This window comes from Populus trichocarpa, chromosome 17 (genome assembly GCF_000002775.5).
Source record: "Populus trichocarpa isolate Nisqually-1 chromosome 17, P.trichocarpa_v4.1, whole genome shotgun sequence".
Classification (NCBI taxonomy): domain Eukaryota; kingdom Viridiplantae; phylum Streptophyta; class Magnoliopsida; order Malpighiales; family Salicaceae; genus Populus; species Populus trichocarpa.
Window position 1 is genome coordinate 3,870,513 of NC_037301.2, and position 26,943 is coordinate 3,897,455.

The 26,943-nt window shown below is 33.4% G+C and overlaps 1 protein-coding gene across 1 annotated transcript; it reads right to left on the reverse strand.

Annotated features, from left to right (window-relative positions):
• Positions 1 to 2,859: 2,859 nt before the first annotated feature.
• On the reverse strand, positions 2,860 to 4,410 carry LOC7496619 (7-deoxyloganetin glucosyltransferase). Its single transcript, XM_002323942.4, has 2 exons — positions 3,897 to 4,410; positions 2,860 to 3,794 (listed from the first exon to the last, which is right to left on the reverse strand). Exons 1-2 carry the CDS (start codon positions 4,408 to 4,410, stop codon positions 2,860 to 2,862), a joined length of 1,449 nt encoding a protein of 482 aa, XP_002323978.2.
• Between the last annotated feature and the right edge of the window lie 22,533 nt (positions 4,411 to 26,943).

The following is a 26,943-nucleotide window of genomic DNA, read 5'->3' on the forward strand; positions in this document are numbered from 1 at the left end:
CGACTGAATTACGGACGGAAAGTGGCCGTCGGTAATTTCGACCTCAAAATACCGACAGAAAATATTCCGTCGGTAAATCCGTTGATATTTAGCGAATTTCTGGTAGTGACATGAAAGTCGAGTGTTTATTTCTATGAGAGTCTACGTATTTAGCTTATTCTATATTTAAATGAAAATGCTTGTTAATAATTATAAGTTGTCTAAGAATTTTTATTCATGATATGTTATTCTTTTTGAAGAGATTGATTGTTTTTTGTTGATGACATTGCAACCTTTATTTTGTTTTTCATGGAAAGTGAATTTCAGTTTTGCTCGAGGACGAGCAAAAGTTAAATGTCATATTTCTATTAATGTTTAGTATTTTATACTTATTTGATGCCTAAATATACTCATTATTTTTATATTTTGATTTAGAATGTAAATGGAGACGTTAATGGCGAAACAATTTAATTGGGTGATTCTGGACAGTTTTGACACAACTTTGTAATTGGGGTATAACTCTCTCATCCAAGCTCCGATTGAGGTGATCCAAAATGCTATGGAACCATAAGGAATATATCTACAACTTTCATGTTTTGCATTTGGAGAGATACTAACTACATCGTGTTCGCAATTGGGAATAAAGACGTTGCACCTATACTGTGCCAACATGCTGGAATGTCCTTAAGCATGCAAATCTAATATGATGTGATTTATTTTCGGAAACTTCCAAACTTGATGCATGAATTATAGATGATGACATCACTTTTCTTGTTATATTATAACTTTATTTTATTATTTAATAATTTTATCGGATATTCAGATTTGGTGGTTATTATTAGAGAGTATTTTAGAAGATTTTGTCTCCCTTCTCTCTTTTTTCTTCCTCTTTCCCAATTTCTTTCTCAATTTATTTCTCTTCTTTATGATACTCATGATGGTACTGTGGAACTAATTTTGCTTTGAGTATTGGATGTTCTTTTATGCCTATTTTTCATGATTTTCTTGTTTAATTACAATGAGACCTCTAGTTTATTATTCATTGCAATCTACTGATGGGTTAGATATTAAATATGGAATTGTTTGATCTCTCTAATCTATGAAGCAATTGAGATTTAATTATTTGTTGTGTTAGAAATTAGTAAATTTTAGGAAGATTTTTTGACTAAATTAAATGTAACTGCCTGTGCTTCTATTGGTTAGCTTCATCAATCTCTTTAATTTTTAAGGTTAGTACTAAATTTAATTTTAGCGCTTGTCTTAAGTTGTTTAGTAGTTAGGAAAATAGTTCTAATTTGAATATTTAAAATATGAATTAATATATATATGCATCAATTATTAGTTGTAAAAGACTTGATAGTTGATGTTGACTTAGACCGAGGGTTCTTTTTGTGATTAATTTTGATAATTTGTATTGAGTTGTCTCTTAGTTAGTTTTCTTTCTATTTCTTTTTTATTGTACTAGAACCCCTCATCTGTATAGGCCATCAATTAACGAGAAAAGGACAATCGATGACTTGACCGTGGCCGTATATAGGCCAACAAATGCAGAGGCCTATTGAACTTATTAAAACAACATATCCTGTTTTAAGAGGCGCCAATCTTTTGGGCTTCCCCTTGTATATTTTCATGCACTAACCTTTAAGCCTTCCATGCGAACAATCATACATTTACTCAACCAATAAAATGACAAGACAACCTAAAAAGAAAGGAATTGTTTACATGAATAGATGAATAAATTCTTTATGTTGTTCCATCACAAAGACTTAAGGGGTAATTAATAAGTCTAGAATCCACACTTAAAACACCAGGACCAAGTCATAGTGTATGAGGTAAGGCCAAAACCCAAAGCCTAAATGATCATGGATTGTACTAGGAGGTCTAGAGCCCGAGTGCACATTTTACATTTTCTAAGCCTAGATAGACCATATGACCCAATGCTAATTGATCCTAATTGATCCTAATTGATCCAACTGGCCTACAGTCACTTAATCTCCAAGATGGGTTCGGTTTCTTCACCAAGTCTAGCAATGAAATGCACCCTGGAGAACAAACCCAAACAGAAACCCGAAGGCACTAGGCAAGGCTTGGTAAGTAAAGTACGACCACCAATATTTGCACCCAACTTTTGTGTAGTTAGTATTTAGCATTAAATGCTATCATATCCTCGTATTATAATTGGGTATTTAGCATATCCATGTCTAATGGAGGATTCGTATGTCAATGTCCTTTCGATTCAACAATACACTACCAACTATTATGGGCTATTATCTTAAATGATTGATTTCAAACCAAGTATTAAAGTATTTTTCACACTTTACCCTTATCTATATGCAGGTTAGAGTGATTCTTCACTATTTAAATATTCATAAATCACGAGGTAAGGTAGGTTTTAACGTCATATTTTTTGGCATTCTTTTATCATCTTCTTTGTCACTTTTCTTGTAAACACAACCCTTAAAGTGTTATTATTCTTACAACCTCACTAACTTTATATAGCATCAGAGAATCTTCTAGTTTACAGGTTTTCGTGATTTCTGATGATTACTAAGCTCAACAAGTCTATTTCAACATTTCATACCATTACCAGAAAGGTTAGAAGTTTTCCTTAAGCCTCGTGAACAATGAATTCTGAAAGTGTTAATTTTTTCCATGCATACGGATAAGTTTTGTATTTTTCTTTCTCACATTATTGAACCACCATGCTAATGCGAATGGATGAGGAGCATGGGCATGCGCGTTAATGGCTCCTTGTCGTGGAGATTAGCAAACTATTCAATTGGTTGAATGGAAAAGTGGATTATGTAACAGAATGATGATCAATAAAATAGCTAAAGGTAGACAACCAGATGTAACAACAATTTCATCAAAGAAACTAATTCAAGGTTTTTGGAAGCGGAGCACGTCGTTGACAAGTTTGTCAAAATTCATGGATGATGAACCATTAATACCAGTTGTCGCTTCAGCCTTTGACTTCCATTCCATTGCCTTCCTTTTCATTTCCTTACCTTTCTCCCCATCAATTAACTCTATCACAAGCTTCTCTACTTCATCTCTATTTGCATCACTTTCAATTTCCATGCCAACACCCCAATCAACGCAAGCAAACTTACAGTTAGTTTGTTGTTCGGAGAAAAAAGGCCAGCATAGCATTGGCACGCCGTTGGACATGCTTTCAATGGTGGAATTCCACCCCATGTGACTTAAAAACCCTCCTATCGATGAATGCTTCAGGACTTTTTCCTGCGCACACCAGCTCGCCATCAGGCCTCTTTCTCTAGTCTCTTCAAGAAACTCTGGAGGCAAAACCGCTGATTCGCCCCTGACAAGATCAGGCCTGATTATCCATAAAAAATTCTTCTTGCTGTTAGCTAGTCCCCAAGAAAACTCCAATAGTTGCTGTGGATTCATGACAGTGATGCTTCCAAAATTCACGTAGACAACAGAATTGGGATCCTTGGAGTCGAGCCATTGCAGGCATTCAGTCTCTTCTTTCCACAGACTGGATCCAATTGATGCTAGATAATCATTCTGTGTTTGATCAAGAAGCAAATTAAGAGGACCAACAGAATAAATTGGAGGAAACATAGATGAGAGAGCAACCAGAACATCATGATCTAAGTCATCAAAAGTATTCACAAGAGCTGCTGAAGCTTTTGAAGCTCTATCAATTACTCTTATCACAAAGTTTAGCATAACGTCGTTTCTATCTGTTGTGCGAATGAAGGTCGGAAGGTCCTTCAGACGAATATCTTTCATTCCAGGAATCCAGTCTATTTTTGTCTCCAAATATCCATTTGTCAAATCGCTTTCTTCTGCATCATTGATATCAAAGATAAAAACACGTTACATGAACAATTTACTTCGAAAAGATTCATGATAGTATGAAATTAGTAATAAATGTATCGAGTACGTACCTTTGAGTGGTGTGTAACCTCTTTCAACAAGATGTTTGTAATGTGCATAGGCCAATGTGCCACATGCACTTGAAGTCAAGAAAGTGACGACAGGGATTTGAAGTTCCTCCTTAACATCAAGAGCGAAGGACATGCCATTGTCTGCTACTATGCAAGTTACAGGCGGGACAACATTTGATGAATTGAGTTTGGCAAGAAGTTGGCGAAATGGGTCTAAGCAAGCCTTTGAGGTAGAGTCACAGAGAAATGAAGTGTCTTGGGTAACATCAGCATCAAGCTGATCACCTAGACCATCTGGAATGGTTTCAAACTGGAAATCAGGCAAGACATCAAGGGAGTTACGGCCTCTGGACTTGAGCAAACGTCTGTGATTGTATTCAGAGTTGACAAAGGTGATGTGAAAGCCTTTGTGATGGAGTAGTTTTGCTACTTTGAGCATAGGAGTTATGTGACCTTGAGCTGGATATGGGACGCACACAGCATGAGCCTTGGTGCTCTTTGGAATAGATCCCATGTTTCTCACTCTCTGAGTTTTTGTATTTCACACCTTCTATGAGTTAGAAGACTGAATTTATTGCTCACCAGTTATATAAGGAATTGTGATTAGTTCTTATATGGTCCAAAATCAACCGTATTTTGTTTTTATCAATACACTGTAGTTATAAAAATGATTAATTAGTTTGCAATTACGTGGCGGTGATTTATTTATCGTATATGTTTATTCAATCAAGGTATTGGCGAGGATGTCATGGCCGGTGATTGGCATCATATATTAATTAACAATAAGTGCCTTTTTTTTTTCTTCCACATTTTCAGAGAATAAAATAAAATAAAATAGGAGCTTGTAAATTATACTAGAAGAACACTCGAAATCAATTAATAAAATAAAATAAAATAAGAGCTTGTAAATTATTGTTACTCTTAAGAGAATAAGGTGGATAAATTTGGAGCACCTTCATGAATAAGAGTTTGGAATTTGGGTACTTGATCGCCTGAATGAGAGTAAATTATAATCCATTCATTGTAGTTTGATAAAAAAAATAATAATAATTTATGATTAACTCGTTTATGTCGTTGAATTAAATATTCAAACGTAAGACAAGACAGTGCTGATATCTTTTGGGTTGTCGTGCCCCTTCAAGAGCTCCTAAACGACGAAGTAAACTCTCCTCGTAATTTGGGTACAAATTATATGGTTAGACAAATAATATGGTTATCGTCTCTATCACTAACTTTAGTGTTTATTATTTTAACATGCAGAAACCTCTTATTCAATCCTCGTATTGCCGCCCTTCATGTCCTCTATAATTTCAAAAGAATCCGCAATAAAATTATAGTCTTATGGACCCAGACATGGATTGCATGTTTAATGAAAAGAAATGGTCTAACTATTTGTTTTACTCAACATTTCAAAATATATTACCAATTAATCTTGAGGGGTGTAGCTCAACTGATCAGATTCTAAATTTGTTTCCTAAAGATTAGTAGTTCAAGTCTCACAAATCTCAGGGTCACCGGAGACTTACATGGTCGTTAACTCCAGGGCTCGTGAGATTAGTCGAGATACACGTAAGCTAACCCTGACATTCATATTAATAATATATATATATATATATATATATATTTTGTTCGTAAAGTAGCTGACACTACATTTTCAAGCAATACGGGATCGATGTTGGAGTTACGAGTACCATATATATATAATTTACGGAATCAAAACCAATTAGCACCCATCACTACTCTAGAAACATCCAATAATGATAAGTTTCACAGCGAACCATATTATTTGCCAAACTCAATGTATCACGGGGATCACCATCAATCTTGCAACCCCACTTGCTAATAGAGAATATATATATATATATATATATATATATATATATAGACACACACACACATTGCAACAAATCAAAATATTCCATGTTTCATTTTTTATTTTATTTTTTTACATAAAAAATGAAATAAATTACATGGAGAATAAATTGGTCTTTATATGTGTTTTGACTAATGGAAAATTGATATATGAGATATTAAAGATGTTTTTTTTCCATAAATACAAGATTTTATAAATAAAAATCAACCAATAAAACAATGTCACACTACTAAAAAAGGGGACTATTAGCATCTGATTTTAGCAACTGATAATTCCGTTGCTAAATTCAGTAACGGATTTGCAACGGATTGCATATTTATTAATTTTTTAATATTAGCAACAGGCTTTAGCAACGGAAAATTCGTTGCTAAAAACAACATAAAATTTGCAACGGATTATTCGTTGCTGATTGAAAAAATAAATATTTAAATCTTAATCTAAAACTAAAATTACACAGACCGTTGATGAAGTATTTAGCTTTGACAATCTCAACCGTTAATTAGCAATCCTAAACTTACACTCTCTCCCCTTAAAAAACATAAACAGAGCAAATAAACAAACAACCCAGAAAATGCTAATTAACTTGCAGTAAATCTCTTCATCTCCTTCGTCCCCTGATCATAACATCCATAATAGTAGAAAAACAATTAACTTAGCACTCTCTCTTCATCGATCTGATTTTCCTTTATCCCTAACATTTCTCTTCATCTTCTTCTCATTCGTCTCCAACATCTCTAACAGATTCAATCTTTCTTCGTAAACCACCAAAAACACAAACCCATGGCAACATCCCACTATACCCATCATTATCACCATCGAACATCCTGATTTACCCCCACTCTTTGTATATGGGTTGGGTTTTGCATTCTTTTCTTCAATAATTTAGGTAATTAATTTTAGGAGTTATTTGTTTCTCTGTTGCAATTAAACTTACACTTAAAGTTTTAACCTAACTTTCCCAATCTCAGGTGTTCTTCTGCCGTGTAGATTTCATCTTGCTCGCCTAGAACTCAAGAACACAGGTAACAAATGTTTTTTGATTGGTACTTTGAATAATAGTTTTAGGCTATTCATTTGATAAAATAAGGGTTTATGAATTGTAGTTTCTAAACCATCTTAGATACCAAAATAAAAATTCCTACTTTTTTTTTAATAGGCGTCAAAACCGCCGTGATCGAATTAGTATACCTAGCCAGTCCAAATGATGGGTTTATATGAAAAGGCTCTCAGTTTGAAAAAGGAGAAAGAAGCGGGAGTACAAACAATTGAACTTGGCTGATAGCACGTTGGTGGATGGTGTAATCAAGCTCCCATTTCCTCAAAATCTCCTTTTAGTCAGTGCAAATCTATTTATGAACACAAGTTTCTCTCCCCTGTTTGCACAGAAATACATCATTAGGCATAAATATAGGGCATAACTAAATTAGCAACCCCCACCCACCACACTACCAAAAACATAATAAAGAAAAAATGCCACATGGTTAACACAAAATTTTATCCTAAGATTATTCTCACTTGGTGCTTCATTGTGTATTTAGAACAGTTAATCAATAGGTTTCTTGAATCTTTAACAGTATGAGGAAACTTAAACATTTCAAATATTTGCAAATATGAACTTAAACATAAATATAGGTTACTCTGCTGTTATTTTTTTAATTTATCCTCTGGAATCAAATTACAGATAGTCTGGTGCCTGATTTTTATGTTTTGAATTTCTTTTCTGATATGTAGACCAAGAGAACCAAGAAGGCTGGTATTGTCGGGAAATATGGTATGCTTTTCTTAACATAGTTTTGTCATGTGTGTTTTAATTATGTGCTAAGGGTAAAATGAATTGGAAAAGAAGACATGAAAACACAAATAATTGCTTCCATGATTATATTAGCTTACCGTGCATACAAGCGAATTTAGAAAAAGAAGTTGAATATATAAGATATGTCCTTTCCTTTCCCATGAAGATGACTCTGATTGTTTTACAAATCGTTTGTCTATTTGGTCTTGTATGGTGGATTAGTTTTTCTCAATTTCCCTTTAATCTGAATACAGCTTACTTGTTTTTGTGCACATAAACTATGTGTGCTCATATTTGCAAATATAGTTATCGATATTAAACCATTTAATCAATAGGTAGAAAGACCTAAATGTTGAGTTCAGAAAATTAAACATTTCAAAACAATGGAAAAGAAAAGTAGTATAAACAACTCTCAACTTACAAAAGATTTCTACAATAAAAGCAAAAGAATGCAAAACACACTTTTAAAAAAATACAAGCCAGTGTAAGAATATTATAAAGCATAAGTGAATGGGAGTAACCAGGCATATAAGAAAACTTCAACTGTTAATTTGCTTTGCCATGCTAAAGATTCAATTAGATGAACCATAGGTACAAGCATTGATATCATTGCAACAAATCTAAATAAAAGCAAATTAATGGTATAGTTAATTTCATATACCCCCTAATTAGTAGTAATACAAAAGCACAATCCCCCGACATCAACCAAAACATTAAAATCTAACCAACCAGAATAAAGAAGATTGATATCAATGCTTAAAACCAAAACATTATAAATTATTATAATGAAATTAAAAACAAAAATGCTTAAAAAAAAAAGCAGAGAGACGCCGTGTTTTATCCATTGCTACATGCTACAAATCTGAGCATATTTATTTATTTATTTTTATTTTTATTTTAATAATATTATTGTTCTATCTACCGCCTAGAAATCAAGAACGCTAGTTTCATTTAAAAGATTCTAAAGTTCATATTTAGATAAATTAGCAGAAAGGACGAAAACACAACAAATCATTCAAAATTTAATACAAGCTCCACCTGGCTAAGAAATGCAGCGTGCCCACTTGGAATTACACATCATCCAAATTCCATGGCAAATAATTGGTTGGAATTGTTTCCTGAGGAGTCATTTCAAAATTTGAAAATAAAAACAGAAAATAGATCCAGCAAATGATTCCAAATATCTTCTAAAAAGAACAATGAAATATGTTTTTTTATTTACTGTAAGGAAAGATATTAATGGAAAAAATAAAAAAAATCAATTTAAAAAATATATAATAAGTCAAAATCTAGACTTAAAATCTAACTCGTATCAGGTTCCTAGTTGAATTGAATAATTGAATAAGAAGTATGGAACCCAAAAAGAAAGAATGGTATTGAAATTAGATGTTGAAACTATTTTACTTTTAATTTAGAAATATTTTTTGTTATAAAAATTATTTTTAATTTATACTCATTCAATCAATTATAATCCACATTATTCAAAAACAAAACTCTATTTTCCATGTATAATTGGCTTAGCAAAACCCCAAAAAGAGAGAGAGAGAGATAAAAAGAAAGATCAATAAAAAACCAAAAAAAAATGAAAGAAAGAAAAAAGAAAACGAAAAAAAATGTAATATATTTTATAAAAAATAAAGATATTTCGATGAAAATTGATGCTGAGCATACAAAGATATAGTATTGCCAAGGGTTTCTCGAATAAAAGAAGGAAACACATGAAAAGAAATAAAGTTTGTGTTAATATGACTATTTTTAGTATATTATTTTTAATATTAATTTCAAGATAGATTACTGTGGTAAATCAAAGTTAAATATTAAAGTTTGTTTATATGGTACATATTTTATTTTAAATGATTGTTTAAGTACTAGTTGTTAAGGAAGTATGCTTATTTCTGAAATGCTTATTGGTGTTATCATGTTAATTAGATTAATATGGATAATCGATTGTGGATGTATCGTCATCTTATGGATTGTCGTCTTCGTCCTGAATACATTACGGGTGTTAGAAGATTTATCAATTTTGCATTTTCAATTGATAAAAATATATCTGGGGGGAAAATTAGATGTCCTTGTGTGAGGTGCAAAAATAAATTTTTTTAAAGGAAGATGATGTTTGTAATCACCTGTTGACAAAAGGTTTTTTACCTTGTTATGAAAATTGGACTGTACATGGGGAGCCTTATGTCGCAGAACCAATATTGGCTGGACCTTCATCGGTTGGAATTAGTCATGTTGTGAATGATGTTTGTCTAGAAAATCCATATAGGAATCTGGTTATGGATGCAATGGGGGTTGGTGATGCACATGTGTCTAGTCCTGTGGTAGCAGAGGAACTTCCAAATCCGAAGGCAACTAATTTTTATAAACTTTTGAAAGCTGCGGAGGAGCCTTTGTGGGATGGGTGTACCAAGCAATCCAAATTATCTGCTTGTGTACAATTGCTTAATATGAAGTCAACTTTAAATTTGACTCAGATAGCCTTCAACAACTTTATTGATTTTACAAAAAGTTGCATGCCTAATGATGAAAATTTGGTATCAAATTTTTATGATGCCAAGACATTTATACGACCACTTGGACTTGGTTATGAGAAATATGATGTGTGTCCTAATTACTGCATGTTGTACTATGGGGCAGATGCAATGAAAATAAATTGTGATTTTTGTGGAAGTTCACAATACAAACCTAGAAATCCGACTAGTAAAGGTTCCAATAAGGCGGAGAAGCAACTCTAATACTTTCCCTTGACACCAAGGCTTCAGAGACTATTCATGTCTCCATATCATGCCAAAGATATGACATGGCATCATTTTCATAAGTCAGATAATGAGGTTATGGTGCACCCATCTGATGGGGAGGCATGGAAGGAGTTTAATCGTGTCCACTTAAGCTTTGCGTCAGATCCGAGAAATATTCGGTTAGGGTTATGCACTGATGGGTTTTATCCATTTGACATGTCTTCAAATACATACTCTTGTTGGCCAGTAATTGTGACTGTTTATAATTTGCCTCCGTGGAAGTGCATGACTAGACCATTCATGTTTTTGTCAATGATGATTCCCGGGCCAACGAATCCGGGGAAAAGGCTTGATGTTTTCCTAAGACCTTTGATTGATGAGTTAAATAATTTGTGGTTTGTTGGTGTTGAAACATATGATGTATTTAGAAAGGAAAATTTTTAATTAAGGGTAGCTTTGATGTGGACCATTAGTGACTTTCCAACATATGGCATGTTATCGGGTTATAGTACTCATGGCAATCTGTCTTGTCTTTATTGTATGGAGCATAGCAAAGCCTTTAGATTAAAAAATGGAGGAAAAACTACTTTTTTTTATTGTCATCGACGATTCCTACCTATGAACCACCCATATAGATGTCAATCAGATAATTTTTTAAAGGAGTAATTGAAAAGCTCCCTCGTTTACCTCGTGCATCTGGTTTGGAAATGTTAAACAAAGTGTCCAAGTTTACTGAGGGACATAATGGAAGTTCCTCACATAATGCTAAAATTCCTGGCTTTGGTGTTGAACACAATTGGGTGAAGAAGAGCATTTTCTGGGATCTTCCATATTGGCATACAAATTTGATTCGTCATAATCTTGATGTCATGTATATTGAGAAAAATGTCTTTGACAATATTTTTTATACAGTAATGGATTGTCCTAATAGAAGCAAGGATAATTTAAAGGCTAGGTTGGATATTCAGTTGTATTGTAATAAGCCAAATTTACATTTGCAACAAGATACGAGTGGTCGGGTTTACAAACCTAAAGGCATTTATTATCTACACAAGAAACAACAAGAAGAAGTTTTGTCATGGATGAAGGAATTATCATTTCCTGATAGTTATGCTTCAAACACTTCACGATGTGTGAAAAAGGCACAATGTAAGGTTTCGGGGATGAAGAGTCATGATTGTCATGTCTTCATTCAAAGACTTCTTCCAACTGCTTTCCGACCTTACTTACCTAGGCCACTGTGGGAGGCATTAACTGAATTGTCCGTATTTTTTCGAGATATTTGTACTACAAGTTTAAATGTCCAACACATGGAGTTAATGCAGATGAATATAATTGAAATAATTTGCAAACTTTAAAGGATTTTTCCTCCATCCTTCTTTGACTCCATGGAACACTTGACGATACATCTACCTTATGAGGCAAAAGTTGGTGGACCTGTTCAATATCGATGGATGTATCCATTTGAACGGTATGTTTTGATACTATGTTAATTTTATTCTCTTTTTATTTTAAAAAATAAACTAACTGATAGAAATGATATAGGTATATGTTTTATGTGAAGAAGAAAGTGACCAATAAAGCTAAAGTTGAGGGTTCCATATGTGAAGCATACTTGATTGATGAAATTACCAATTTTGCATCTCATTACTTTGGTGATGACGTGCAAACAATTTGGAATCGAGTTCCATGAAATGATGATGGTGGCCTTAAAAGTCTAGATGGATATCTCTCTATTTTTTCCTATCCACAAAAAAAATTATCCAAAAGATTTTATAGAAAACAGTTGTCACATGCTGAAATGCAAATTGCGCATAACTATGTGATATTCAATTGTCAAGAATTGAAGCCTTATTTAGAGTAAGTATGAAATATTATTTTGTACTTAATTTATGATAATTTATTATTAACTTTAACATTTTAAAATTTTAGGCAATGTCGTCAAGAGTTAAAGTCACAACAACCACATGCTAGTGATGTTGAAATTGAAATATTATGCGAAGAGATCTTTCCAAATTGGTTAAAAAATAATGTAAGTATTTTCATAAAATTAATTTATATTTATGTCAATTAGTTACTTTAAAAAATTTACTAATCTCTTTTAAAACAATATTTCTTATGCAGTTAACTATTATGCTAGGTGGAATATCAATCTAACGGAATTGAAAATCAACTCTTTGGACTTGCTATGGGCCCTTCAACTTCAGTGAAATGTTATAATGGGTATTATGTGAATGGTTTTAAATTTCATAATCAAAGTTATGGTCGTTTTAAAAAGACAATGAATAGTGGAGTTTGTGTGAAAGGAAGTTGCTATGATGATAATGAACGTGATTATTATGGAATGCTTAAAGAAGTTGTTCGGCTAAAATATTTGGGGAGAAAATGCAAGTTTTTTTGTTTAAATGTAATTGGTATGATACAAAACGAGGGATTAGAGTGCATCGTTCGAATGGTTTGGTTGAAATCAAGCATACATCTCGACTACATGGAAATGAAGATTTTGTGTTAGCACAACAATGTCAACAAGTCTACTATACATATCCACCTGATAATAAATCCTCTGAATTGTGGACAGTTATTAAGACAACTGCTAGGAGTCGTTATAATGTTGACATGGGTGAATTTATTGAAGACGAAAACAATGTGAGATCATTTGACGTTGATCAATCGGATGAGATTTCTCAACCATGTCGTGTCCTTCCTACTCAAACACTTGATGATCCAAATATACTTGTTGAATCATCTTATTATGAAGAAATCAGTCAACATGAATTGCTTCAGCTTGACGTAAATTGGGGAAAAGAAGATGTAAGGGTTGTGGAAGAAGAAGAAGAAGAAGATGATGATGGTGGTGGTGGTGGTGATGGTGATGGTGGTGATGGTGGTGGTGGTGATGACGACGACATGGTTTTGTGTGATGATGATGACATGGTTAGGAGTGATGATCATAATGAGTAGCACGAGTTAATTATATTTTGTAGTATATGTAATGAAGTATCTTTATTATATGTATGGATGATTTCATATTATTTCCTCATATTGCTTGACAAGTTTAGGCTTTCAATGTTATTTATTTGCTATTTTATTTAAGTGTGTTATGAATCAGATTACATATATCATTTTCATTGACTTTTGAAACCATTTCTAATAAACTTGAAGCACAGGTTCGTTCTTCTTCCAGATTCCTACGAAGATAGTTGTTCCTGCTTCCCATTGTAAGTCCACTCTTTGGTATATTTTGCAGCAGAGGTCTTTGAGATGTTTCTGAGATGTTTCTGGATAGCACTGGATACAAAGAAGAGTTTTTGTTCTTGCTTACAGGCTTGTTTCTGCTTCCCCAATATAATCCTCCTATTGCCGGTGCAAATAGACAAACAGGTAGTTTATTTTGAGTTTTATAGTGGATGGTCTTGCTCTAAGATTTTTCAGTGCTTTCTGCTGCTTGCACCAAGGATGCTATGGATCTCTCTTAGTTGCATTTTTATTTAATGGGTAGAAAAGATAAGTGTATAAATTATTCTAAACTTTTAATAACATATATTGCATTTACTGTATTCATGTATATTTAAATGGAAGTGTTAAGGGTTTTTATCATTAAAAAATAAGTGCTTAGGCTAGGCTTTTATCATACAGAGAGGGATAATTGAATGGAGATCTTTCAAATAATGTACGTGGCAATTTATAGAAAACTGTCCTCACTAATTCTCCTTGCCTCTACCAAATCCTACAACATATTATTCAATCAAAGAAAAGTATTACTAAGTGACAAAAACAGCTAAATTTAATCAGCTGAAGAAGCTGGAGAAGGAAAGAGTTGTCATCGCGTATAGGCAACGAGGGACACAATAATTAATAGAATTTAAATCATGCATCTTGAGCAGATATTTAATAAAGACAGTTAATTAATTAAAAGCATAGAGATGGTTTTGTATTCTTCATTATTCGTTAATTAATTTTATATGGGGACATTGAACATGCTTCCAAACAATGGAAAATACCTATCTGCCTCGATATCAAACTTGTAAAGAAAAGGTTCCACTAGATTCAATCCATCATTGGATGCCTTAAACTTAAATAAACTAAATAAAGTACTAGAAAGCTCTAATTATTGGTGCGAAAGAGGCACTTGTTGTTGAGATAATAAATAATATGTGTTCGAGATTCTTGTTTAACTAATTAATTATAATTTTTATTTTTTAAATGGATAACATGATATTAATAATATTATCGATTATCATTAAAAACATTAACTAGAATATTTATTAGATTATGATAGTTTCAGCTTGTAATCTTTCGAAGAATATAGGGGTCTTGTATGCAGAATTTAAATGTGTGTGTTGAATATCATTGAATAAAAGCTTGAGTGATTTAAATGTTTGAGTGTTTAATATTTTCAACCATTAGTATAGTAGCATGGAATTAATATTTTTTATAATTGGTACCGGAGCATAGGTTCATTGTATGATTGTTGGACCCACCTGGCCATCAAATGGTTCGCAATTGGATTAATGCATAACCATACAGTATTGAGTTAAATTCCTGTAAATGTCACTATGTTTTTCTTATATGGATAGGCGCAGACTGTTGAGGTTCACTAAACAGTGTGGTAACCAACCTAACAAATTTTTTCGACTGGATCTGCTTGACCTGATTACATATTGGAAGCAAGGTGAAAAGTTTATGGGTATATGGGATGATATTCGGCATTTCACTGGCTTCAAATCGGTGTGTTTTGTTTCAGTGCACAACGGTTGGTGCTAATACATTGGTGGATGAATTCACTGCTATTTTGTCCCATTCCATGTAGAGAGACATGATTGTCACACCAATAATTAATTCATGCTGTTATTATTTTTATGCATTCCTTCTTTGATATAATTGTGCAGCTTGGTTGGTTTTATATTTTCTCAACTCAATAATTATTGATAGTAATGCATATATTTTTTCTGGTTTTTAGCATGCCTCGATGAGGATCCATATTAGATTCTAGGAGTGACAAGTCCACTTCAAGGAGTGACAGGTCCACTTCATCTAAATCATTTCGAACTCCATCAAGGCATAATAACAAAGGATCCACGTTAATTCAGCAACTTGTGTATCAGAACTCGAAGGAGTATTATATACCTACTTTGGGGAGTACACATCCTCCTTAACATGATTATGGGAGGGTTTATGCATATCAACTTTGTGAGGGCTTTCGCTTTCAATATTTGCTTCAAACTCAAGGAGGTTTCTCTCGAGATAACCAACTTGTTTATGGAGGACATAATGCATATAGGAGTTATGAGAGAGTTGAGGGTGATGATGGTGATACTGATGATGATGCGAACATTAGAGATGAAGATGAGGGAGACGGTAGTAATGAGAGAGGTGTATGTGATGAGAGAGCTGGTAGTAATGAGAGAGGTGTATATGATGAGGATCAAGATGGTGTCCCATCAAACCACGGTTCAACCTGTTCTCCATACAATTATGATCGAAGTGTTAAAACGAAGGGTTTTGACACACAAATAGATCCAATGACAAGAAAAAAAGAGCTTTATTTGTATGGAACAACAGAGTAAGTTGAAACTTTTAAAATCTAACTTATTAAGGTTATATTTTCAGGTATGAAAAAAATTACTTATTATTGTGTAATTATTTGTTTAATAAAAGTTTGTTATTATATTTTTCCAGGTTCAATAACGCATCATGTGGACGTGCAATCAGATATATTTTGAGGTCTAATTTTAAGGGAGCATGACACTCTTGGGAAAAAGTAGATTCAATGTGCAAGGATGAACTCTTTAAAGAGTTCAAGGTAAGAACCAACACTAATTGCCATATTCTTTTTTTTGCTCTGTTTATAATATTCTTGTAATTTGTTTGTGATTGGGTTCAAAAGGAAATATATTCACTCTTTCATTGAGACTACTTTATTGATGTGTTGGGGTATTGATTTTTGAACCTGCATGTGAAATGGAAAATCTTGTCAGGATTCACTTGCTTTATATTCCTTTTCTTTTCTCTGTGGGGTGTTTAGTTTATGTAGTTTGCCGAATCAATAAGATATGGATTAAGGAGTTGTCATATTCCTCTCCTTTTTTATTTATGGATAACCATAAATATGCATCTCTTCTCCAACACAGGTATTGTAGCAGGGATTGATCTGTGCTCTAATTTGTTCTTATTTCTTATTTACTTTTTAATATCATTTAATTTCTTTAGTTATTACATAATCTTGCAAATTCTAAACAAGATAACACAATATGATTAATCATTTCCATACTTTGAAATTTTGTGCACTCTTTTTCCTTGGTATATATATATATATATATATTATTTGGTAGAAAAAAGATTCCTTCCCTGAGGAAGATGAGTCGATTGTTCGTAATATTTGGGAAGATAAGGCTAGGATTGCTTTGAATCAACAATTGACACGAGCTCGCAAGAAAGCCATGTCAAATGAAAACACTACAAATATTATAGATTGCCTTGATAAAGGTCCTGCTTGGATAAACAATGACGACTGGAATCAAATGATCAAAGATGTTTGGTCCACCACTGAATTTCAAAGGAGGTCTGAATCTGCTAGGAGGAATCGATTAACCAAAATAGATGGCAAAATAAGCACTCATTCTGGAGGAACAATGTCATTTGCATCATATCGAGCTAACATGGTAAGGATTTTTTTTTATGCTTAAGATAATGAATTAAAATTTGTATATTTATCTTGTATAATATTTATTAATCTTGAAAGCAAGAGGAAGCTGGTGGAAAAGAACCTCCATGGAATGATGTCTTTTCAGCTTTGCATCAAAGTACTAAGCAGTCTGGTAGCTTCGTCGACTACAAGTCTAAAAAAGTGGTTGTATGTATTTTTATTTGATTATTTCTTAATATAACTTAAGTATTATTTAACATTCAAATGAATTTATTGTTGCATGTATTTTATTTGTAGGAAAATTATAAAATGGAGATGATTTCAAAGTATGGAACTAATCGGGAAAATCATCCTTCATTTGATGGAGCAGCTTGGTGTGTGGCTTCAGGAGAAGTTACAAAGGGTAGGGTATATGATGCACCTCGTATGCCAAAATCTATAGTTAGTACAAGCTCTTCATCACATTCTTACTCGGTGGAGTCATCATATCCCAGTTCATCGTATTGAGCATTGCAAAAGAAGATAAAGAATAAAGAAGAGGAGATAAAGAAAAAAGATGATTTTATTCTTGAAATGAAACGGCAGATGGATTCCATGAAAGAATATCTTGTGAATAATCTTGGATACCATGGTGGGACATAAAATATTGGCCAAGTTATGCCACCACCTTTGAACCCATCAATGCCGCCACCTATGGCTCCCCAGATAATGACACCTATGGGTCCCACATCTCAACCAATTTATCGACCTACACCTCGACCACTATATCCTAATCAATCTTATGTCGATTCACAATATAATGGTTCGTCTTCGCAACCAGCACCATGATTGTATCTTTTGTTGTTTTTTTTATTGTATTTCGACTTAATTGTGTTAATGCAAGTTTAACTAAATTTTTATAATATGAATATTATTTTTATTCCATTTTGTATTAGTGATACAGTTATTTTTAATATTAATTTATGTTGGTTATATATATTCTACAACTTTTAAAATATCCATAAATAATTAATTAAACAAATTAAAAGTCATTTTAATAAATAAATAAAAAAATAATTTATTAAAAATAATATACTTAGCAACGGAGAATCCGTTGCTGATTGTAAATAATTCATCAATCAGCAATGGACAATCCGTTGCTGATTCACAAAACTAGCAACGGAAAATCCGTTGCTAATATATGCAATGGAAAATCCGTTGCTAGTTGTTAGCATCGGATTATCCGTTGCTAATTGTAAGCAACGGAATTTTCGTTGCTGCGAAATCAGCAACGGATAAATTCGTTGCTAAAAAATCAGCAACGACAAATCTGCATCCGATTTTGCCGTTGCTGATTCAGTTGCTAAATTGTTTTAGCAACGGATTTTAGTATTATTTGCAACAGAGTAGTTCGTTGCTAATTACTATATTTTTTAGTAGTGTCATGTGACATTGATAAAAGACCAGGGTACCCCTATAAATCTCCGTAAATAGAGGCCTCATACTAGACAAAAAAGTAATTATTGGAGATATAAGTTCTTAAAGTAAGAAAGTTCACTCAAAAGTTCTCAAGTATTAATTCTTCATCTACACTTGAAGTCTACAAAGATTAGTGGACAAAAGAAAATGATTAGTGGAGTTTTAATGTGTTCAGGCTTTGATATCAAGTTGAAGAGTAATAAGATGGTTAACCTATTAGTTAGCCAATCTTTTTTATTTATACATGTAGGGAAATATATAATAATTAATTTATAGATTACAACATTAGAGTAGTCATATAATATTTTGTATATATATACATTTCATAATAGACTCTGAGACTAGTTGAAGTTTTGAGTCTTTTTTCATGCTAAAAAAATTAATCATTGATGTCCCCGTTTAAAAAATCATGATAGTTGAACCTGTGGTTCGATCCCTTCAACCTAGCCAAGTCCTACAATATTTTATGCTCAAGCCTACATGCCCTTGAATTGCAAGCTTCTTTAGGATTATATTTTAATGAATTTGCTGATTGTTTTCTAGTTCGAAGAAGGAGATGAAAGATAAGAATTTCCCTGACTTCCACATTATAGGGCACATTTATCAGCCCCAACTGAAGGACATAAAAGGATAATCACAGTGTCAAACTAGATGAGATAGGGCATCAAAACTAAGTAGATTTATATTTTTCTTATTCCTGTAAGATTTTCCTGCTGATTCCAACTTTTAAATTTTAATAGCATGCTTTTTTATTATTATTATTCTTATTAATCAAATTCATAATGGAATATAAAATAGCTTAAAAACAATTCACTAATAATAACGTAAATCATCTATATGTCTGATCAAGATTTCGATTTTCATATATGATTTCAGAGATTTCATTCACTATTGCAATCTTTATATTTACCAAAAGAATTTTTCATCGATATTTGCACTATCATTCTATTGGTAATTAATTTACCAACAAAATTACCGACAGAAATACTCCGTCAGTGAATTCTTTATCGATAGCATCGTGAGATGAGGCACCTAAATTGACTAACGATGCTACATATTCCAGTGATGTTACATAACTCAATGTTATTCAAGAATTAAATGAATAAAATCATTTTCAAAAAGTCAAAATGATATCCCACATCAGTTTTATTCAAAAAATTTCCCTTGGGCGAGGTTAGGGAAAACATGTTAGACCAACTCAATGTTGTTTTGGACTGTGTGGATTATAACGTTTGACTATTGCTGTTATTATGATTATCCTACGACTTGAGAGAGCAACTCAATTTTATTTTCCCTTGTATACAAGCCTTGAAATCCTTGGCACACACTTCAACCCAATTCTGAGATATTGAGATAGATAACCAATTAGCACCCATCACTACTCTGGAAACATCCAATAATGTTAAGTTTCACAGCGATCCATATTATTTGCGAAACTCAATGTATCTTGCGGATCACCATCAATCTTGAACCCCACTTGCTAATAGAGAAAGAAGCTCGTAGAAGGAAAAAAAAAATAGCAACCAATCAAAATTTGCCGTGTTTCATTTTTTCATTTTATTTCTTAGATTGGCCTTTATATATGTTTTGGTTGATGGAAGGTTCATACATGAGATATTAAAGATGTTTTTTTATAAATATAAGATTTCATAAATAAAAATCAATTAATAAAATAATATCATGTAGCATTGACAAAAGACTGGGTTATCCCTATAAATCTCCATAAATAGAGGGTCTTACACTAGACAAAAAAAAATAATTATTGGAGATACAAGTTCTTCAAGTAAAAAAGTTCTCTCAAAAGCTCTCAAGCATTCTTCATCTAGCTACACTTGAAGTTTACAAAAAACGAAACTCTGTTAGATCAAAGCCTAAACACTTTGAAAACAAATCAAAGGTACTCTTCAGAGCACAAAATCTTGTTTCGCAATTCACGTCTAAATTTATGTTCTTGCAAAGCACAAATCTTGGCTTGATTTCACAAATAAATTAAGTCACCATATATCAAGTTCAAGAGAAGAATCACAGGATTGTTAAATTAAATAGAGATTTTACCTAGTCATATGTTTTAATAAAATCAAATATTTATACACGTGTTCTTGCCTTATATTCAGGTAGTCATAATTATATCTTTAAATTTATGGTGACTCCACTGGAGTTATCCCTACCTCTTATCTCTTCTATTCAAGAAAGAATTTCCAACAACCTCTCAATGATAACTAGGAAGAACATGATCACTGTTGTTGTTTCTAAAAGCAACAAAATTACGCAAACTAAGCTGATTCTTGAGATGATATCTACGTTAAATGCATGAGGTGCACGAGAATTCGCTTGTTCAATGAAAAAAATATAAGTAACTCCACCATAAAAATCAAATGTGGGACATGAAATTCTTCAGCACTCAAGGTGATTAATTCGAAAATTCACTCATGGAGACTTCTCTTTATCATTCACCAAGTAACTTTAGGTTTTGACACATGTCAGTGATGATGCCCGAGACTATATCTTTGGAGTATCAAGTGACTAACTTGACAAAACTTGTTGAGGGGCTTCCGACTTCACTCAAAGAAAAAAACCACAAGATAGGAAAGTTGATGAACAAACTTTAGAGCATGAATGAGGGTGGCTAAACTTTGACTACCGAGTTTGTGCAAAAAGATCAGTTGGATGTTGTTAAGGATTTTACAATCAAAGTTAAAAGGAATATTTGTTGTATTACTGACAACATCTTTACTATAAATGAACTAAAAGACCTTATCAAGGAGACCATCATAAACCAAGTAGAAAGTCTAGTTCAACCTTCATATTCTTATGCAAATTCGTACATCCAAAGGATCGATTTGTAAAGGATCGATTTGTAAAGGATGCCTCCAAGCTATCAACTCCCAAGTTCTAGCAATTTAACGGAAGAGGGAATCCAAGATAACACGTGTCTCACTTTATGGAGACTTACAACAATACTGGAGTTGATGGTGATCTCATGGTAAAATAATTTATCTATTTCTTATAAGGCAATGCCTTCGACGAGTACACTGACTTGGAGTCTAGCTCAATCAATAGTTGGGAGTAATTAGAATGCGAGTTTCTTAATCATTTCAACATCATTCTTCGTGTGGTCAGCATGATTGAACTCTCTAATACATAATATTTTGAAAAATTAGTTACTCGAGCACATGACATGGAAACTCACCATTACCTATACAAGAGCCTTATAAAAACAAGCATGAAAGTCATAGATTTGGATAGAGCACTCCAAAAGTCGAGGGAAAATAGTCTTTAGTAATTAACTATGATGCCATAAATGTACTAACTAGAGCTAAAATGAATAATTATGCAACACCATTTTCTTTTCAAAGGGTAAAAGGTAGAAAACATCCCTGAAAAAGTGACAAGAAAAAGAGTATCCATTCCCTAACTCGGACATATCTAAGATGCTAGATGATTTGCTTGAAGAAAATATTATTGAGCTACTGGAGCTTAAACATCCCGAAAAAGTAAACCAAATAGAGAACCTAATTTATTGCAAATACCATCACCTAATTAACCATCATGTAGATAAGTGTTTTGTGTTAAAAGACAAGATAATGAGGCTACATAAGAATGGAGACAACATTTTTATGACAAATAACAGCTTCAAACATCACGACTATGGTGAGTTTTGGTTAATATCAATCGCTACTTGTGATAAGTTTTGGCTCTTTTGAACCTTTATAACTTAGCATCATTTCACTACAAGATTTCACAGTTTTACCGACGGAAATATTCCGTCGGTGTGTGATTACCAGTTCATCGGTGATTTATTTACCGACGTCTTCACCAACGGATTATGTTTGTCGGCTTTCCCTTCGTCAGTAATTCCACATTCCGTCGCTATATCGGTCGGAAACACAAAAAAACCATTTGCTGATGGTTTTACAGACGGAATTTGTGCGCCAAAAAAAAGTTTCCCGCTTGAAATACACCGACGGATTTTATTCTGTCGGTGATATCGTGATTTATCGACGACTACTTACCGTCGGTAAAATTGTCGGTGAGTGTTTGAAATACCGACCGAATATATCCGTCTGTAAATTCATCGATAATTGTGGCAGCTACTGTCAAATGCCGACGGATTCATTCCGTCGGTAAAGCTGTTGGTGAGTGTATGAAATACCGACCGAATATATCTGTCTGTAAATGCGTTGGTGAATGTGGCAGCTACTGTCAAATGCCGACGGATTCATTATGTCGGTAAAACCCTTTGTAACAGTTTTTTCTAAATTTGTTTTTAAAAAATTATTTAGAATACATAATGTAAAATTATATAAATTAATGGTAATAAAAACCAATAATGCAAATAAAATTTATATTAAACATCAAAAAAAAAATCAAAGTTAAATAATATTCATTACAAACTGAATGTGTTTCAAAAAAAATATTAAATGAAATTTTAAAGGTAAATAATGTTTATTACAAATTAATATAAAGGTGGAGCTGGAGGAGGAGGAGGAGGAGGTCCTGGAGGAGGAGGATGGTGGTTATATGGCCAAAAAGGATTAGGCGCACATGTTCCACTCTGTGTTGCCATGTTCATGACCATTTCGCGAAGCTGTTCATAAGCTGCTTTTTGTTGTTCAGACTTCGCTTTTTGTTGTGCTTGAGACGCTTTGAGTTGTTCAGACTCTGCTCTTTGTTGTGCATTAGACACTTTGAGTTGTGCGTACTCCGCTGATAGGTGGTCGTATTTTTCAGTGAGCAGAGCCGTGTGTTGCTGCAAGGCCACGAACTCCTTCGATTGGGAGCTCGATATTGATTGGGAGCTCCCAATGGTTGAAACACTACGGGCCAACCGCAAGTTGTTGGCCGTAGTGTTGGAGAGCCCGTAAACCCGATTTTTATCGGGTCCATCCGACGATCCAACCTCCATTCACAAATCCGGATCGAATTCTGGATGGGTCAAAATATCGTCCCCGTATCTCTCCCTTAACTGATTATTATAGGTCTCCTGAAAATAAAAAAAGTAATCATCATATTCAATTCAATAAACATAATAACTTACAAAATAAAATGGTTGAACAAACATACCACGAAATGTTGAGCATGGTTATCAATGAACTGTTGCGCCCCCTTTTGGCGGTCTTGACTCCGCACGTGCGTCTCCACAAACAGCTCCATCGGGCTCGGCTCACGTCCAAGAGACGTAGCCTATAATGAAAAAAGATTTATTAACAATAACTTAATTTAACGATATATTTAATTTAAATTAATCTTACCATCCGTTTCACATGTGCAGCAAACGGAATGGAGCCGCCAGTGTGCATTGTCACCGAGCCATGAATTGGCCGATTCCGGTTGCCAGCACCGGACTGTGAGCATCGTGTGAACCGCTCAGACGTCACGTGCTCAAGATAGTGCGGCCATATATCTTCCAGGATGTATATCGGTTTGAAATCCCTCCAAACCGCAACATCGTTCCAGCCTTGGAAACCCCTATCTCTCGCGGTTTTTTTTGCCCTTTTTTGTGCTTCATACCAAAAATTACATTTCGAAACATAAATTTTTGTCTAAAAAAATCTTGTATTGTTTTCGATGTTACCTAGTTGCCGCGTGATTTTCCCACACCCTCCTCGCAACAGTGTTATGCTCACTGTCCCAGCAGAATTTGTCCTGTATATAAATAATTAATTTTAAATAAAAATAATAATTTATTTACAATTATATTAATAATTTATTAGAAATAAGCTGAAAATGATAAATTAACGCCAACCTCAAATCTGTCAAACCATGCATTGATTTGAGGCATCCATTCAAGATGCTTGGATATCTGACTCCATTGAAACAATGGTATCTCCATTGATGATTTAAACGCCGATGATATTACTCGGGCGGCCTCAATGTTTGTGAACCTGAAAATAAATGAAATAAATTCAATAGCGATTACTTCATAAATTATGTTGTAATGTTTTTTTTAAAAAAACTAAAACCTTAAAAAACTGAAAGGTCGTCCTTCTACTGTGTCTCGTACTTGCGGGTAAATTGATTCCGCTGCGAAGGCACGCCGCCTCTGCGCTGTGAACTAGCGCTGGAAGAGACAACATCGGTTGACGGCACAGGTGGTGTAGGTGCCTCTTCTTGAAAGGCACCTAAGGAAATATCATCCTCGCTGCTAGACTAACTAGCTGCGACCATACGTGAGCGACCAGCTCTAGTTTTCATTCTACGCATCTACATAATTTTATACAAATAATTATATAATTAAATTCAAATGTTAAAAAAAAAAATTCAACAGCACCTCCCCTATACTAGATACTACCCAAATCCACAAACTTGCACATATTAACAATAGCCACAACCAATTGACCCAATCTATACTAATTATTCCAACATATTCAATTACTAATCCTAAGGTAAATTCAACATTAAGAATTACAATTCAACAAATTATTCAATAATTATGCCAATACAACAATAAAATATATTCAATAAATAAATAAAAAAACTCTAGACTAACAATTAAAATTAATGAAAAAAATTAAACATAAATCATGCAATAATAGAGTAAAATTAACAATTATTCAAAAATATTCAATTACTAATACTAAGGTAAATTCAACATTAACAATTACAATTCAAAAAATTATTCAATAATTATGCCAATACAACAAAAAAAATAAATTAAAAAAAAACTCTGGACTAACAATCAAAATAAATGGAAACAATTAAACACAAATCATGCAATAATAGAGTAAAATTAATAATTATTCCAACATATTCAATTACTAATTCTAAGGTAAATTCAACATTAACAATAAATATTCAACAAATTAACTAATAATAATTATACCAATACAACAATAAAAAATATTCAATAAATTCCAAAAAAAAACTATAGACTTTAGGAATGAAATATGCTTACTTTAATAATGTGTTGAATTCAAGACTTTATCTACATTACAAAAAAAAATAGCAAAAAAAAACCCTTAAAGTAAAATGAAATAGAAGAAACACATACTTTTTAAACTGATGAAGATTCACATGAAAACTTGCTAGAGATTGTAGGTGAAAGCTTTGAAGAATGGAGACGAAAAAAATCAAAATTTAAGGTGAAAAACGGAGGAGAAGAAAAAATGAACTGAAGGGGCGGTCGTTGGAACTTATATGGCAGTTTTACCGACGGATTCACCGACGGATATAAAATTAATTTTTATTTTAATTTATTCCATTGGTGAAGTGTCAAAAATCTGTCGGTAATTTTTGAATTTCGCACCAAAATTTTTAATGTCCCTCCATATTTTTCGTGGTCTGTCGGTAATTCCATCGGCAAGATGACGCGGTCAGAGATGCATTTAATGCACCACCCTTTGGAATTTGCACAGTTCGTCGATAATTTTGTCGGTAAAATTGACCCGCCGACAACTTACTGACAGACATATATCCGTCGGCATTGGCGTCGGTGATTGTGGCATTTCATGTAATTATTTTCGAACTCTCTGTGAAATGCCGACGGACTTATTCCGTCAGTATGGGTGTCGGTGATTGTGGCATTTCAAGTAATTATTTTCGAACTCTCTGTGAAATGCCGACGGACCTATTCCGTCGGTATGGACGTCAGTGATTGTGGCTTTTCAAGTAATTATTTTCGAACTCTCTGTGAAATGCCGAAAGACCTATTCCGTCGGTATGGACGTCGGTGATTGTGGCATTTCAAGTAATTATTTCAAGTAATAAATATTTCGTGTTACAAAATATATCATACATAATCTAAATTATATGAAAAAAAGGGTTTTACACAGGGCTTCATTTTGATAGTTAGTCAGAATTTTCTTCTTCTTCATCATCAATTGAATAGTCATCACCTTCATCGCAATCTTCAATATGGATATCATCTTCTTCATCGACATTTGCTTGTCCGCTAGAGCTCAAAACAACATTCAACTCCTCTGCTTCAACATCAACAAGACTATCATCGAAAACACGAAAATTTAAATTTTCTTCCAATTCAATCGAATGAGCAACTCGATATAGTTCAACCAACTCGCTAACTTGAAAGACTTCATTTTGCACACTTGTGTCTTCGTTCTCATCCTGAAAAACCTTGACACGACCCCGGGGTTTTGTTTTTAAAACGGACAACCAATCCACTCTTGATCGATCCTTTCTAAATGAAGGGGTGTATGTGTAATAAACTTGTTGACATTGCTTTGCGAAAACAAAGACATCGTTTATGTTGCGGAGTCTAGCTTTTGAGTTGATTTCGACCAGACCATAGTGCGGATCAACTCTGATTCCTCTGTCAGTCGTGTCCTACCAATAGCATTTGAATAAAAACACTCTATTATGCTCGTTATGATATTGCAGTTCGACGACCTCTTCTAATCTACCATAGTAGTCAACTTCTAACTCACTACTAGTAGATCCCTTAACATAAACACTACTGTTGTATGTCTTTCTTCTTTGCCCGTATTCTTCAGTATGGAAAACATATCCATTGATAAAATACCCGTTGTAGCACTTACATTTTCTTTCAGGCCCCAGGCTGAATGAAGACAATGACTTAG

Coding starts and splice junctions, on each gene's coding strand:
- LOC7496619 (XM_002323942.4), bottom strand. CDS start 4,410: ATGGGATCTATTCCAAAGAGCACCAAGGCTCATGCTGTGTGCGTCCCA. Junction 3,795..3,896: donor AGGTTACACACCACTCAAAG/GTACGTACTCGA, acceptor TCAATGATGCAG/AAGAAAGCGATTTGACAAAT.